This window comes from Triturus cristatus, chromosome 1_2, assembly GCF_964204655.1.
Source record: "Triturus cristatus chromosome 1_2, aTriCri1.1, whole genome shotgun sequence".
In the NCBI taxonomy this organism is placed as follows: Eukaryota; Metazoa; Chordata; class Amphibia; order Caudata; family Salamandridae; genus Triturus; species Triturus cristatus.
In genome coordinates this window covers 1174561903-1174578073 of record NC_140580.1, presented here as the reverse complement: position 1 = coordinate 1174578073, position 16171 = coordinate 1174561903, and the positions used below count along the sequence as shown (strand labels likewise).

Sequence of the window (16171 nt, the reverse complement as noted above, 5' to 3'; positions counted from 1 at the left end):
TGAGAATGACCCTGAGTCTATTGGGCCTCATGGCCTCCTACATCCTGCTGGTGGATCATGCCAGGGGGGCATATACGAGCTCTGCAGTGGGACCTGAAGTTCCAGTGGGCGCATCATCGGGGAAATCTTTCCGATGTCATCGAGATCTTGGACGGGACTGCAATTCAGTTGCAGTGGTGGCTCACGAACCAGGATTGGGTCAACCGCAGATCCCTCCCTCTTCCCCAACCAGAGAGCACAGTGGTGACGTATGCACCACACCTGGGAGAGGCGAAGAACAGAGGCCTCTGGACCTCTAGCGGAGTCTGGGCTCCACATAAACTTTCTGGAGCTCCGGGCCATTTTTCTTTCACTGAAGGTACTCCTTTCTTCTGTCAAAGGAAGAGTAGTGCCGGTGTTAACGGACAAAACCACAGCCATGTTGTACTGCAACAAACAGGGTGGGGTGGGGTTGTGGACCCTATGTCAAGAGGCTCTCCGTCTTTGGACATGGCTGGATCATCAGGGCATATCTCTGTTGGTTCAACACCTGTCAGGTTTTCTGAATGCCAGGGCGGAAGAACTCAGCCGCAGGTGCATGATGGATCACAAATGGCGTCTTCACTCTGAGGTGGTGCAAGGTCTCTTTCAGCAGTGGGGAGAGCCTTGGTTAGATATATTTGCCACCAAAGAGAACGCACAATGTCAGCAGTTCTGCGTGTTGGAATTTCCAAGGCGGCACTCGCTCGGCACCGCTTTTCGTCGTGGTCTTCTATACGCCTTTCCACTTATAACACTTCTGCCCAGAGTGCTGAAGAAGATCAAGCGCGACCGGGCTCTAGTCATCCTTTTGGCTCCGGATTGAGCACGAAGAGTCTGGTATCCCGAGCTCCTACACATTGCCATCTATCCTCCGATCAGAGTGCCTCTTCGGGAGGATCTTCTGTCGCAACAGCAGGGGACGGTCCTCCACCTGAACATGTCCAGCCTCCACCTCCTTGCGTGGAGATTTAGCGGCGACCGTTGACCGCTTTCGACCTTCCTCCCGAAATCTGTACTGTTATCTTGGCAGCCAGGCATCCCTACACTAAGACAGTATATGCCTGCAGATGGAACACATTTGTGGCATGGTGCGCAGTAAAGGCTGTCGATCCCCTTTCCGCCCCTCTTTCTTGGGTTCTCTTGTTCCTCCTTTCTTCGGCCCAGCAGGATTCTGCTCTGGGCACGCCAGAGGGTTACCTCTCGGCCATTTCAGCCTTCCCTTTTCAAGTCCCCTGTTGTAAATCGCTTCCTTAAGTGCATTACTTATCTTTTCCCTCCTGTTCCCTTCGTAATGCTCCAGTGGGACTTGAACTTAATTCTTACATATCTATTGTGCGCTCCTTTGAGCCGCTACATAACTGTCCTCTCAGGCTTCTGACATTGAAAACTGCTTTTCTGGTGGCTATCACCTCTGCGCGCAGGGTGATTGAGCTCCAAGCAATTTCTTCTAAGCCTCCTTACCTTGCTGTTCATCCAGACAAGGTTGTCCTTCGGAATCGTCCTTCCTTCCTTCCTTCCCAAAGTGGTTACTCCTTTCCATATTGGACAGACCATCACTTTGCCCACCTTCTTTCCGCCTCCTTATCCTTCCAAAGAAGAAGAGAGGCTTCACCGTCTGGATCCAAAGCGTGCGCTTTCCTTTTACTTGGAATGCACAAAATAATTCCGGGGTTAATGACCAGCTCTTTGTTGGCTACGTGGGAGCCAAAAACGTTCGGGCACTGCACAGACAGACAGACCATTTCCAGATGGTTTGTTTTGTGCATGAAAGCTTGTTATTCCTTGGCAAAGAAGGAGACTCCAGTGGGACTGTGCGCCCATTCAACTAGGGCGACGGCAGCTACCACTGCTTTGGGACGTGGAGTCCCCCTTAATGACATCTGTCAGGCTGCTATGTGGGCATCGTTGCACACGTTCACCAAACACTACTGCCTGGACAGCCAAGTCCGGAGAGACTGGTTATTTGGCCATTCTTTTCTCCAGGACTTCCTGGTGTGAACTTAGTTCGCAGACCCACCTCTGGGGTTGGTATTACTGGGGTATCTATTCTAAGGTAATGAATCTATAACTGTTTCTTTCAGATGAACAAGTTACTTACCTTTGGCAACAATATATCTGTAAGAAACATAGGTTAGTTATAGATTCCTTACCCCCCCACCCATCCTCCCCGTTCTGCGAACTAACTTCTAGGGTTAAGGACTTCTTTCAGGGCTCTAGTTTTGTGCACCAGTGGTCAGTGTCTTGCATGGCTCTGCGCTACTGCATTCATACAAAGGCAAGAATGGCAGTTTTTGGGAAAGCACTCCTGAAAGGTTCTTTAATACTTGATTATTTCTATTTATCCTTCGCCCATCTTGTTATGTGGTGCAACTTTTAGAGGGATTCAAGGTTTGATTCTGGGTATTCTAAAGATGTTCTGTAAATCTGGTGTCAGGTGGTGCTTTTCCTACTAAACTGCCTTGGTATTAAGGAGTTTGTATTGAATAAACATAGTTTAGAAAAGCTTTTGCAGTTATCCTGTAGTTTTGGAGAGCATTTAATACCAATCCAAAGGTCATTATGTTAACTCAAAGGCATTGGAAGGTTTACCAATACTCCGGACATGTGGTGAGGCTTTTCCAACAGCCTGGTTGCTAAAATGTAAGTAATTTAAAAAAAGTTTTAAAAGTTTTGACAGAAATCTGACAGTTGAACTTTTTAACCCCCTCGTTCCAAGGTCATAAGTAAATCTCCAGGCCGAGCATATTCACGGAGAATTCTTTGTTTCCAAACAAATTGTGATGAACTCCATTAGGTATTGACTAGTTATTAATACAAGCTTTATGTTTCTCTCTCCTATGTCCTAGACTAATCTCTGCTACCTCTGCCAGGCCTGCACATCCCTTCTGTACAGCCGCAAGATGCTAAAACATTACCTACAGGTGAGAAAAACAGCTACTAGGTGGCTAGTGTTTGAGAGAGACTACTTTGAAGGGTGACGGTGGTGCAGTCCAGGTATCATAGACCAGAAGGTCCTTCAAATGTTAAGGGCAGTGGTTTACAGAAGGGGGTGAAGGGATTGTCCTCAAACAGTTAAAACCTCATTCACGTGAGAATACAATACAGCACTCCACCAGAAGTCTTATGAAGATCTTCCTTAAAGGCCCAGGAGAGCACAGTCCTTGAACAGCTAGGGAAGCACTCTCCATGAAGGGTTTGTGGGAGAGCATTACATGAAGGGTTGAGGATACCCTCTCATAATGGGTGTGTAGCAGAGTACTCAACAAAGGCTCAGGAGTGGATGCACTTTTCATGATGTCAGGGCCAGCACAGTCCATGATGGGCCAGGGGAATCACACTCCATATAGGGTCAAGGGGTGCACAGTACATGAAGGGATAGAGGGAGTGGAACCCAAGAAAGCTTAGGAAGAGTAGACTCCATAAACCTTAGAGGAAGCTCATTCTTGAAAGTAATAGGGTAACGTACCCCAGGTATGGTCAGAGGAAGCACACTGTTGGAAGAGTTAGCAGAACGGCCCTGCAATTAAAAGTATAAAACTTTGGACATTTAGGAGTAGAGTGCAGAGATAGTTAGCAGACGTGAATGAAGTACGTTCCCAAGCTTGGCGGATGAGGGGGGTAGTGATGAAGCCCATATCTTCGCCCTTGGTGGCGCATCATTGTGAGGATGGGAGAGCTAGAGCGCAGTCCAAAAACAACGTATGAACTTAACGTGATCCTAGAAAATTGGAGATGGAGCACACACCTAGTCTGGGGGCCGAGCGTGCTCTGGCCGGCAGAGGCAGAGCGTGCTCTGGCCGGCAGAGGCAGAGCGTGCTCTGGCCGGCAGAGGCAGAGCGTGCTCTGGCCGGGAGAGGCAGAGCGTGCTCTGGCCGGCAGAGGCAGAGCGTGCTCTGGGCGGCAGAGGCAGAGCGTGCTCTGGGCGGTAGAGGCAGAGCGTGCTCTGGGCGGTAGAGGCAGAGCGTGCTCTGGGCGGTAGAGGCAGAGCGTGCTCTGGGCGGTAGAGGCAGAGCGTGCTCTGGGCGGTAGAGGCAGAGCGTGCTCTGGGCGGTAGAGGCAGAGCGTGCTCTGGGCGGTAGAGGCAGAGCGTGCTCTGGGCGGTAGAGGCAGAGCGTGCTCTGGGCGGTAGAGGCAGAGCGTGCTCTGGGCGGTAGAGGCAGAGCGTGCTCTGGGCGGTAGAGGCAGAGCGTGCTCTGGGCGGCAGAGTCTGAGCGCACTCGGTTTGGTAGAGTCTGAGCGCACTCGGTTTGGTAGAGTCTGAGCGCACTCGGTTTGGTAGAGTCTGAGCGCACTCGGTTTGGTAGAGTCTGAGCGCACTCGGTTTGGTAGAGGCTGAGCGCACTCGGTTTGGTAGAGGCTGAGCGCACTCGGTTTGGTAGAGGCTGAGCGCACTCGGTTTGGTAGAGGCTGAGCGCACTCGGTTTGGTAGAGGCTGAGCGCACTCGGTTTGGTAGAGGCTGAGCGCACTCGGTTTGGTAGAGGCTGAGCGCACTCGGTTTGGTAGAGGCTGAGCGCACTCGGTTTGGTAGAGGCTGAGCGCACTCGGTTTGGTAGAGGCTGAGCGCACTCGGTTTGGTAGAGGCTGAGCGCACTCGGTTTGGTAGAGGCTGAGCGCACTCGGTTTGGTAGAGGCTGAGCGCACTCGGTTTGGTAGAGGCTGAGCGCACTCGGTTTGGTAGAGGCTGAGCGCACTCGGTTTGGTAGAGGCTGAGCGCACTCGGTTTGGTAGAGGCTGAGCGCACTCGGTTTGGTAGAGGCTGAGCGCACTCGGTTTGGTAGAGGCTGAGCGCACTCGGTTTGGTAGAGGCTGAGCGCACTCGGTTTGGTAGAGGCTGAGCGCACTCGGTTTGGTAGAGGCTGAGCGCACTCGGTTTGGTAGAGGCTGAGCGCACTCGGTTTGGTAGAGGCTGAGCGCACTCGGTTTGGTAGAGGCTGAGCGCACTCGGTTTGGTAGAGGCTGAGCGCACTCGGTTTGGTAGAGGCTGAGCGCACTCGGTTTGGTAGAGGCTGAGCGCACTCGGTTTGGTAGAGGCTGAGCGCACTCGGTTTGGTAGAGGCTGAGCGCACTCGGTTTGGTAGAGGCTGAGCGCACTCGGTTTGGTAGAGGCTGAGCGCACTCGGTTTGGTAGAGGCTGAGCGCACTCGGTTTGGTAGAGGCTGAGCGCACTCGGTTTGGTAGAGGCTGAGCGCACTCGGTTTGGTAGAGGCTGAGCGCACTCGGTTTGGTAGAGGCTGAGCGCACTCGGTTTGGTAGAGGCTGAGCGCACTCGGTTTGGTAGAGGCTGAGCGCACTCGGTTTGGTAGAGGCTGAGCGCACCCGGGTTGGTAGAGGTAGAGATCACCCGGGTTGGTAGAGGTAGAGATCACCCGGGTTAGTAGAGGCAGAACGCACCCGGGTTGGTAGAGCGTACCCGGGTTGGTAGAGCGCACCCGGGTTGGGAGATTTAATGCACACCCAAGTTGGTAAGCGCACCCAGGTTGATAGATTTAGAAGGCACCCAAGTTGGTAGAGGTAGAGCGCACACGAGTTTGTGGAGCACACCCGGGTTAGCAGAGGCAGAGCGCTCTTGTAAATTCAGTAGTAACGAGGCATGCCTGGGTTAGTGACTGAAGTATACAAAAAAGTGATGGTTGGAATGCTTGAATTGATCTCAGTCACTGGTAATCACCTGGGCCTCCTCTCAGTGCATCATTATTTTGCACAACTTGTCACCTCATTTTAGACCCAGCCATATGCAACTCAGTCTTGACCCTGTGCCTCATGGGAACAGTCCAGCCTCAACTGCCAAGCCAGGTCCTCCCTGAACCAGAAAACAAGCATCCCAGGACCGGTTACACCCTAGCTATGGCTCATCAGCGAGGTACACCTTGGTTCCAGTGACACAGTGAGCACGGGGCCCATGTGTAGTCATAACCGTAACACTTAGGGCATCACTTTATACAGAAAAGGAATGGATTAAATGCTTGAATTAATCTAAGCCACCTAATTCCATCCAGGGCCATTCCTAAAATGTACGAAACTGGTCTTGAGTTGCTTGTGTTCCGGTCCAAACTGAGGTGGCATGGTGGGAGAAAAACAATGGATTGGGATGTGGCCGAGCGCTTGCCAGTGGCTGAGTTCAGTTCAAGCATTCCATCCATCACTTTGAGTGAGAGAGAGCATACTCCAGGTTCAAAAGAAATGGCAAACACTTGGGAATACAGAGATGGAGCCCCAGGTTTGGTAGAGACTTGCCACACCCAAGATGTGGAAGACAAACTGCAGACAGGGGAGCATAGGCCCGAAAGAACAGATGCAGAAAATAAGCAATTAGCCATTCCAGGAACTGCCCAAGCTGGAGCCATAAGTTGTTATAACTGTACTGTAATAGTACTTTTCACTTTCTCCCTCAAACCTCTGATACGTACACACAGCACTAGTAATACAGGGTTAGCAGTAACACTGCTACTTTTCCCAGACAGAAATACCGGCCATTTGTTCATGTTTTTAGAATCTGCAGAGGTCCGGGTATAATGCCTAAATAGCTCCTTCGAGAAAATAGTCTATTCATTTTATGTTTGTTTTGTTTGCTTAGCAGTCAGGGATTAGTAAGGTAGCATTGCAACACTATTTAAATAGTTTTCTTCTTATATTTATTGTTTGAAGTATATACTGATAAGGGGGAAAAGATAACAAATTTAGAAGATGTTTCCTAATTTTTGTATCAGCTGGAACATTAAAATGCTACTCATGCCAGGAAGCAAATGGCCAGGTGGCAACCCTGGGTAGACTGTTGCAGGACTAGTGTTGGGGCAATGAAAGGTCCTGACAAATGCCACTGACACTGCACTGAAGAACGACGTAAGCTTTAGTTAGATGGGGTTCTAGAAGCTCCTGTCTTTCACCATAGTTGGTAATATTGTGCCAAGGTCTCATCAATATATTAAGTCCTATCCTCTGGTACACAATTTTAACCACCCTGAGTCCCTCTACATAACCCATGCTCAACCTAATATTCAACAAGAGCTCAAAGTAAGCCCGTCCTGCAACATGTTGCTGGTGGAAGAGAAAGTGCTATGATCAACCATGCACCTAGTGTTGGCGAGGTGTCTGCATCCTCTGGCGGAAGCAACGCGAAAGAGGACTACTAACCCAGGAACTACTTAGACTCCTGTCGCCTATGCAAAGGAACTATGGATGTTTCTTGATTACTCTTACTTGGGTAGTAAGGGTTTACTTGTTAAATAATTCCTCTTTCTCTCCCCTTTACAGTGCAGCACAAACTTTGTTCGTTTCTGGAAGGCTTTCAGAGCAGATTATATTTTTTTTTACAATCCGTTATTCATGTTTTCTTCTCCATCTTTGCAACAGACAAGAAATGGTGAGGCTCTCCCACCAGCAGTACCTCCTCGTATGCAGCGCACTGCTCACACACCTTCCAAGCAGGCAAGTGCAGAGTCTGAGGCCATGGAGCAGAGGGCCCTGCGCACCGTTCAGCACAGCCTCTTGAAGATACTCAGCAAGACCCTAGCAGCGCTGAGACACTTCACCCCAGACGTTTGCCAGATCCTGCTGGACCAGGTACAGCCCCTCCAAGAACTGCATGCTATATAAATGTAGTGTTTTGGTTGCAGTAAGATCATATCTCCTGAGGAGACTGCAGTACCTTAGCCATGCTCCAATTACATGTTGTGCTTCTGGGGCTGTTCTTACAACCGTTCTTCATCGAAGTCAAGATGTTGAGGTAAGTCAAAGAAGTCCAAGTATCTCAAGTAATCGTAGCACAGCTCTTCTTCGACCCACCACACAGATTCATGCAACGCCCTGGGTGCTCCCAGGCCACAAACTCTGTTTTCAACCCAGCAACCAGTTGTGACCCTCCTCCTAAATTGGCCCTGACTTTCCTGGTCCAGCAGCAATGCTGCAATAGATAAGGGAATTCAAAGACCTGGAGCACCTGCAGGCCCTACAGATCAGAGGTGGCCTCCAGTTGGTTTACTGCCTGTGGATTCGATTCAGATGCAAACTGTGCCACTTAACCGGGCCTCAAGGTCAGCCGCCACATAAAGTACAGCACCTTGTCCAATTTGGCCCATGGTGCCATGACGGGCTCTGCAACCCCGTTTGCCTATGCCAGGGGGAGCCAATAGTCCTTTCGAACTCTGAAAGTCACCCGCAACCTCTACCCAAGCTGCAATAATCCCATCCACATCCCCATTCCAATCCTGAGGCGTTTCCAAAATATGATGATAATTATGAAAACAGTAAACTGTATGATGACAAGAATCTCTTCCAGGACTTTCAAGGTGCCAGTGGTCTGGATGCTTCGGACACTGGCCTCCTCTCACTGAATCCACCTGAAGCTACAGAGGAGCATGGCTTTGCAACATTAGGAGAGCAGTGAAGGTTCTGTACCTCAGCTTACCTACTGCAGAGTTCAGAAGTATTGGAGGTCCTTCATCTAAGTCAGACATCCCAGGAACCTTTGTTACCCTACAGTGAGAGCCTGCAGAGTTCAGAAGTATTGGAGGTCCTTCATCTAAGTCAGACATCCCAGGAACCTTTGTTACCCTTCAGTGAGAGCCTGCAGAGTTCAAAAGTATTGGTGGTCCTTCATCTAAGTCAGACATCCCAGGAACCTTTGTTACCCTTCAGTGAGAGCCTGCAGAGTTCAGAAGTATTGGAGGTCCTTCATCTAAGTCAGACATCCCAGGAACCTTTGTTACCCTTCAGTGAGAGCCTCGCGTACACACTGAAGGGTACATGGGAAAAGTAGGAGCTGGCCCTCCAGTGAATAGCAGATTGAAAGACACATAGGCCTGCTCTGGAAACACTGTCCTCCAGCACCCCACTCTGGAATACTTGGGGGTGCTGGCCTCAACAAGTTGGCTGAAACCAAATGCATTTCAGATACAGAGTTAAAACGTATGGAGACATTTGCCAAAAGTATGTTTTCCTCTGCCAGCCCTCCCTCCAGATCAGTCAGTACCAGAAGCCCCCTGGGAGATATTTGTGAGTATTGTGAGACATGACGTTGGATATCTGTCCCAGGTGATATCCGGGCCAACCTCCAAAGCCTTATCAAAGATGGTCAGGACGCAGCAAGCTACTCCATTCGCTCAGGATTGCACACCGCTGAGCGCTTGGGTGGGGCAGTTGGAACCTGTGTGATGTTTAGGCGTCATGCTTAGATTTGCTCCATCGGGCGATGTCCAATAGTCTGTCATGGACATGCAGTTTGACGACACATGCCTCATTTGAGATAAACTGCCAAACTTCTCCGCACATTAAACCCGCACTGATGCCAGTGTGAGATTTAATGTACAAAGCACTACAGAGGGCATCTTAGAGATGCCCCCTGAATCCTAACCTAAAATCCACGTCTGGTCTGAGAGGCTGCCTAGGCTGCCACACAGCAGACATGTTGCTGGACCCCTGGGTGGAGAGCCCCCGCTCTCCTGGGCCTGCAACAATGCACATCCTGGGCGAGGTGCTAGGTCTCCACCCCCAGGATGGGCAGGCGGAAGCTTCAAAGGCATGCCGCCTTTGTGAGCTTCCCCAGGCCACTTGCTGTACTCAGCAACTGGCCCCCACTGGTTCTGACCCCCACTCTGGCGGGAAGACTGGCCAGAAACCCCAAGTAAGGACAGGGGATGTGCCAGCCTCTGCCAACCCCACCCCTCAGGTGGGGGAGGCGAGGTGAAGCACATCTCTGGACTCTCGCCATCTTGAAGATGGGAAGCCCTGCCCAATCAGGACTAGGCTACTGCCCCCCTCCCACAGGAGAGTGGCAGGATAGGGGGTGTACCCACCCCAGGGCAGGGACCCATTGGTCCCTGCCCTTTACCTACCTGTAACGCCCCTAAATCTAGTATTTAGGGGCACCCTGAACTTTCCTTCCTTAGATTCCAGATTCCGAAAAAGCAAAGAAGAGCAAGAAGAAAGAAGACCTGCTGTGCAGCTGCTAAGAAGAGGAAGACACCAACTGCTTTGGCCCCAGCCCTACCGGCCTGTCGATCCTCGAACCTGCTCCTGCTACATCGTGGCACCTCTTGTGGCCAGCAACCTCACAAACCCCGAAGGACCTGGCTACCTTGTGTGACTGAGCATCTGGGACTCCCATGAGCAGTCGCTCTGCTCAAAGCAAGTTCTAACCCCTGGCATCAGCCCGGAACCGCGAACCCTGCACACTGCACCCGCCAAGCCTGGCTTGTGCCGGAGTGAACAAAGACCCCTAGGACGTGTCACCCCCCCCCCCCCTCCCCCCCCCACACGACTGTGACCCCAAATCCGGCACCCAAGGACTCACCTCGACGCTCCTGATGACGCCTGCAGCCTCAGAACCAGGTACCCCCCCCCCCCCCCAACCGCGATCAACAGAGGGTTCGTCCCCGAGCTCGCAGCCTTTGTTCATCCTGGAGCTTTCCCATTGAAATCCGTTGAGCGCCCGAAAGGCTCAAAGGCCCCCTGCACCCAGCCGCACGAGTGGCCCTGGCAGTGTACCTTCTACTCCCACCTACTTCCCCATTTGCCCTGAGCAAGTGACCAGGAGCCCAGCTCCCACAGCCGCGTGGCCTGCTAGTCAGCAGCCACCAACCAAGGGCCCCCTGCCTCCCATAGGATAACATTGGGCCTAACTCACTCTGCACCCGGCTGCCCCGTGCCACTGAGGGTATAACAACTGTACTTACCTGACCCTGGGAGACCCCTGAGTCTGTGCCCAAAAGCTTAACTCTGCCAGTCGAGTAACTACCCAAAAGCCGATAACCCAATTTTCTTCCATAGGGTAACATTGAATGGTTTCTTCTGAAATTTCTTCTAAGTGTGGAGTTTCTAAAAATAAAAATATTCACCTAAAATCAACCTAGTAATGAAAGCGAAAATACTCACCTGCTATTAGGAGAGATCCCAGTGCTGGATCTTGGTGCCCAGCACTGACCCTGAAAAGTACTCACAACCGTACTTACCATTAACCCAATTTTCTTCCATAGGAAATCATTGACTGTTTTTCTGTGAAATTTCTTCCAAGTGTCGATTTTTGCAAACTACAAATATTCTTTAAAAATCGTACCAACTGTGAAAACGTAATTACTTACCCGTTTTAGATAGAGGTCCCAGTTTTGTGCCTAGGAGCCCAGCCCTGGATTACAAATGTAACGAGAACATACTATACCTATAACTTGCATTTTCTCCCATAGGAAACCATTGACTGTTTTTCTATGAAATTTTTTCTAAGAGTCAACTTTTAAAATAGCAAAATATTGCCTAAAAATCACAACAGTAACTAAGCCGACTTTACTCACTTGTTTCCAAGAACTGTCCCAGGACTGAATCTAGGATCCAGTCCTGGAGTTAGAAAAGTAATCCTGAAAGTAATCTATTGCAAATAACTTAAAACTCCCATTGAGCTCAATGTATTATTGTGTTTGAAACTATGTTGCCTATTGCAATAACCTGTAACTATTACCTACAAAAGTCAATTGCATATTGCAAAAGTATTTAACCAAAGCATCTCATTCTGAGAAAGTATATTTTAATACCTATTGTTGGTTCTAAAATAAAACCATATATTTTTTTGTATAAACCATTGGCCTAGAGTTCAGTTCTTGAGTGTGTGAGACCATTTGCGGACTGAGTGTGTACAATAAATGCTTTACACTGTCCTCTGATACTGCCTTACTGCTCAACCAAGCTACCACTTTTAGAGAGTAAGTTTATATCTAACTTTAACCTCTGCCAAACCTCTGGGGACTGTGGACTCTGTACACACTGTACCTATTTGGAAACAGTATATACAGAGCCACTTTCTCACACCCGCGTCCTATCTTAGACTGTAGGAACGTCAATCTCTTCCTCCGAAAGGAGAAGTTCAAGATGCTCACACTTGCTCAGGTCTTTTCTGCCCTGGACCCGCAAGACTGGATGGTAGCGTTGGACTTGTAGGACGCTTATTTTCATATCCCCGGCCCACCGGCGTTACCTGTGGTTCACGGTAGGCCACGAGCCCTTTCATTCACCGTGATGGCGGTGGTCGCAGCTCATCTGGGCAGATCAGGGGTATCTGAAAGAAACACGTTAGTTAGATTCCTCACCTTAGAATATCCCCAGGCATCAGACTGAATCCGGAAGATTTTTCGTCAGCAATACCCCTTGCGCGTCGCTAGGCGTCGTCTGCGGCTCCGCGTCCGTCGTCGGCGTCGTGCGCCGGGATGACGTCGTCGGAGTACTTAGACGCCGCCCTCGCACGCTGACGTCAGTTCTTCTTTTTTCCGCGCCAGTAACCGCAGATCCGGGAGAGCTACCCCTTTTAGTCTTTTTTGACTAAATATTTTTGATCCTTGTCTGTCGACATCTGGTGCCGGTAGGATGCCTGGGTTCAAGGCTTGCGAGGATTGCCATCGACTGATGTCGGTGACCGATCACCACCGCCGGTGCCTCTACTGTTTAGGCCCCGACCACGACGCGGAGTCGTGCAACGACTGCCAGGCCCTGACTTCGAAGGCTAGGCGGGAGCGGTCCCGCAAGCTTCTCGAGCTTCGCCACTCGGCTCCGCGTCGTGCGCGATCCCGGTCCAGGAGGAGGTCCAAGGATCGCTCGCGGAGCCCTAGCCGACGCCATCGATCGTCCGGCTCCAAGTCGTCGGGTAAGTCCAAACGCTCAAAGAAGTCCAAGAGGCGACACCGCTCTTCGGACTCCCCTCGCCGGTCGCGCGACTCGGCCGAGGGTCAGGGTGGTTCCACCCCCGCGGCTCCGGCGGAGCCGCAGGCGCCGCGTCCGCCCCCACACCTTCCGGTCCCTGGGACTGACGCGGCGCCGGCGGAGATCAGTGCCTTCCTCTCGGCCATGAGGAGCCTGGCCCCGCCGTCGACGCCCGCTGGCGCGCCTTCGGGCCCCGCGGACTCGACTGGGCGACCTTGCCTGCCGGCGGCCCCGGCGCCGTCGACGACTCCGGTCTCGACGCCGCAGGTCCCCGCGGGGCCCATGCCTGGGCCCCCGTCGACGCCGGTTGACCTAGTCACTCCTCCACCGGCGCCGGCGAATGAACCACCGACGCCGTCACCGGCGCCGCCGGCGCACACGCCTACACCTCCGGCGCCGCCGACGCCGCCCCAGTTTAGCCCTCCTCCGGACCCGGCGCTGCAACGGCGTCGACCGACGCCGCATCAGACGCCGCTTGAGTCCTACCATCTCTACAGTCCGGTTCCGATCGTTTCTCCTGTTTATCAGGAATCGGAAGAAGGGGGCGACTGGGAGGGGTTCGAGGACCCTATGGCTGTTCAGTCACAGCTTTCTCAGGACTGGGCAGATGAACTGGGGGAGGCCAGTGGGCTGGACACCTCGCCAGACACTGGATTCACTTCTCCTCCGACCGTGGCTTCGGAGGAGGGTGCAGCATTTTCTGTGGTGCTGCGCAAGGCGGCCGAGGCCCTTGGGCTCGAGTTGCCTGCCGTGGCTGTGAGGACTAACATCCTCACTGAGGTGCTTCAAACCTCAGCAAGCTCCACTGAGCCTCTGCTGCCGTTCAATGAGGCCCTCACTGACGTTCTGCAGGGCACCTGGTCCAAGCCCTCCACAGTTCCTCCTGTGGATAGGAACGTTGCCAGGCGCCACCGCCCCGCTCCGGTCGACCCCAGTTTCCTGTCCCAACACCCCACCCCGAGAGTCTGGTTATCCAGGCCTCTACCTCCCAATCCTCCTTCCCGACCGCTCCGCCGGACCGGGATTACAAGAGACTCGAGCAGTTTGGCAAGAAACTGTTCTCGTCCCTTAGTTTGGGCCTGCGGTCCTTGAATACCGCCTGTCTCTTGGACCGTTATTCCCATTCCCTGTGGGATACGGTGGAGGACGTGCTGCCCCTGTGTCCGGAGGAGGTCCGGACGCGTCTTAACCAGGCTTTGGCCGATGGGAGTGATGCAGCACGGCACGTCATACGATGTGGGCTTGACACCACGGACTCGCTGGGTCGGGCGATTTCCACCACGGTGGCGCTCCGCCGCCACGCCTGGATGCGGTCCACGTCATTTTCCGGGGATGTCCAGAACACCCTCATGGACATGCCCTTTGATGGCACTCGCCTGTTTGGTGAGAAGGCGGACAGTGCGCTGAACCGCTTTAAGGACTCCCGGGCTACGGCCAAGTCCTTGGGCCTCTCAGCTCCGCGGGCGCACACCTCCGCTTTTCGCCCCTTTCGTGGCCAAGGAAGGGGCGCCTCCTCACGTCCGCAAAGCCACCAGCCGCAGAACCAACCTGCGCGCGGTCGCGGACGTGGTTTCCGCCGTGGCGGAAGTGGAGGCCGACGTGGTCAGCCCACTTCCACCCCGGCAGCATCCGCCTCAAAGCCCTCCTAGTCCGAGCTTTCAGGCCCATACCACGCCGGTGGGCGGCAGAGTTCGCCATCACCTGCTCCACTGGCGGTCCATAACATCGGACAGGTGGGTGCTGCAAATCGTCCGAAGGGGCTACTCCCTCCCCTTCGAGACGACCCCTCCAGCCATGCCACCGCAGCACCACCGTATCTCGGGGGATCATTTGAATCTTCTCCGCGAGGAAGTTTCGGCTCTCTTGGCCAAGGGGGCCGTCGAGCGCGTTCCGAGTCCAGAAGTAGGTCGTGGTTGTTATTCCCACTACTTTCTGGTTCCCAAGAAGGGCAAGGGGGGCCAACGCCCTATCTTGGATCTCCGGAACGTCAATGCCTTCCTCCGAAAGGAAAGGTTCAAGATGCTAACGTTGGCTCAGGTTCTAGCTGCCCTAGACCCCGGAGACTGGATGGTAGCGTTGGACTTGCAGGACGCATATTTCCATATCCCCGTCCTGCCGGCCCACCGGCGTTACCTGCGGTTCACGGTGGGCCAAGAGCACTTTCAGTTTACCGTGCTCCCCTTCGGTCTCACCAGTGCCCCTCGGGTATTCACGAAAGTGATGGCGGTGGTCGCAGCTCATCTGCGCAGATCAGGGGTTCCAGTCTTCCCCTATCTCGACGACTGGTTGTTGAAGGCGGGCTCTCCCCAGGCAGTCGTCTCCCACCTCCAGACTACGGCGGATCTCCTGCATTTGCTGGGGTTTTCCATCAACGTGCCGAAGTCACACCTGAGTCCCTCTCAGAAGCTCCTCTTCATCGGAGCGGTTCTCGATTCGGCGCAGTTCCGGGTCCATCCACCGGAACAGCGGGTCCGGGATATACAGGCCCTGATTCCCATCTTTCGGCCTCTATCCCGGGTTTCGGTCAGGCTAGTGTTGCGGCTTCTGGGGCTGATGGCCTCCTGCATCCTACTAGTGCATCACGCCAGGCGGCGCATGCGGGCTCTGCAGTGGGACCTGAAGTTTCAGTGGGCCCAGCATCACGGCAACCTGTCCGACCATGTCTTGATCTCGGAGGGCACTGCACAGCAGTTGCAGTGGTGGCTCACGGACCGCGAGTGGGTCAAGGGCAAGAGCCTCTCCCTTCCCCAACCGGAGCATGTCGTAGTGACGGACGCGTCCCTCCTGGGATGGGGTGGCCATATGGGAGAGGCGGAGATCAGAGGCATCTGGTCTCCGGCGGAGTCTCGTCTCCACATCAACTTGTTGGAGTTGAGAGCGATCCGGCTTGCACTGAAAGCCTTCCTTCCCTCTGTCAGGGGAAGTGTCGTGCAGGTGTTCACGGACAACACCACCGCCATGTGGTATTGCAACAAACAGGGCGGGGTGGGGTCGTGGACCCTTTGTCAGGAGGCTCTGCGCCTCTGGACGTGGCTGGAACACCAGGGCGTCACCCTAGTGGTTCAACATCTGGCGGGCTCTCTGAACGCCAGAGCAGACGAACTCAGCCGCCGGTGCATGATGGATCACGAATGGCGTCTGAACTCCGAAGTGGCGCAAGGTCTCTTTCAGCAGTGGGGAGAGCCTTGGTTAGATCTATTCGCCACCGAAGAGAACGCGCAATGTCAGCAGTTCTGCGCGTTGGAATTTCCAAGGCGGCACTCGCTCGGCGACGCTTTTCGTCACGAGTGGAGTTGCGGTCTGTTGTACGCCTTTCCGCCTATACCACTTCTGCCCAGAGTGCTGAAGAAGATCAGGCACGACCGGGCCCAAGTCATCTTGGTGGCTCCGGATTGGGCACGAAGATACTGGTATCCCGAGCTACTCAGTATGTTGACCGATCCCCCGATACGTCTGCCCCTTCGGGAGGAT

General features: G+C 53.2%; 1 protein-coding gene across 2 annotated transcripts in view; it reads left to right on the top strand.

The window, feature by feature from the left end:
• NUP188 (nucleoporin 188) overlaps positions 1–16171 on the top strand; it is a 1223536-nt gene that overhangs the window by 1134199 nt on the left and 73166 nt on the right. For both annotated transcript variants that reach the window (XM_085614037.1, XM_085614036.1), the window contains exons 39-40: positions 2868–2942; positions 7373–7582. In XM_085614037.1, coding sequence (XP_085470163.1) covers positions 2868–2942; positions 7373–7582 — 285 coding nt within the window. The remainder of the gene's footprint in view (positions 1–2867; positions 2943–7372; positions 7583–16171) is intronic.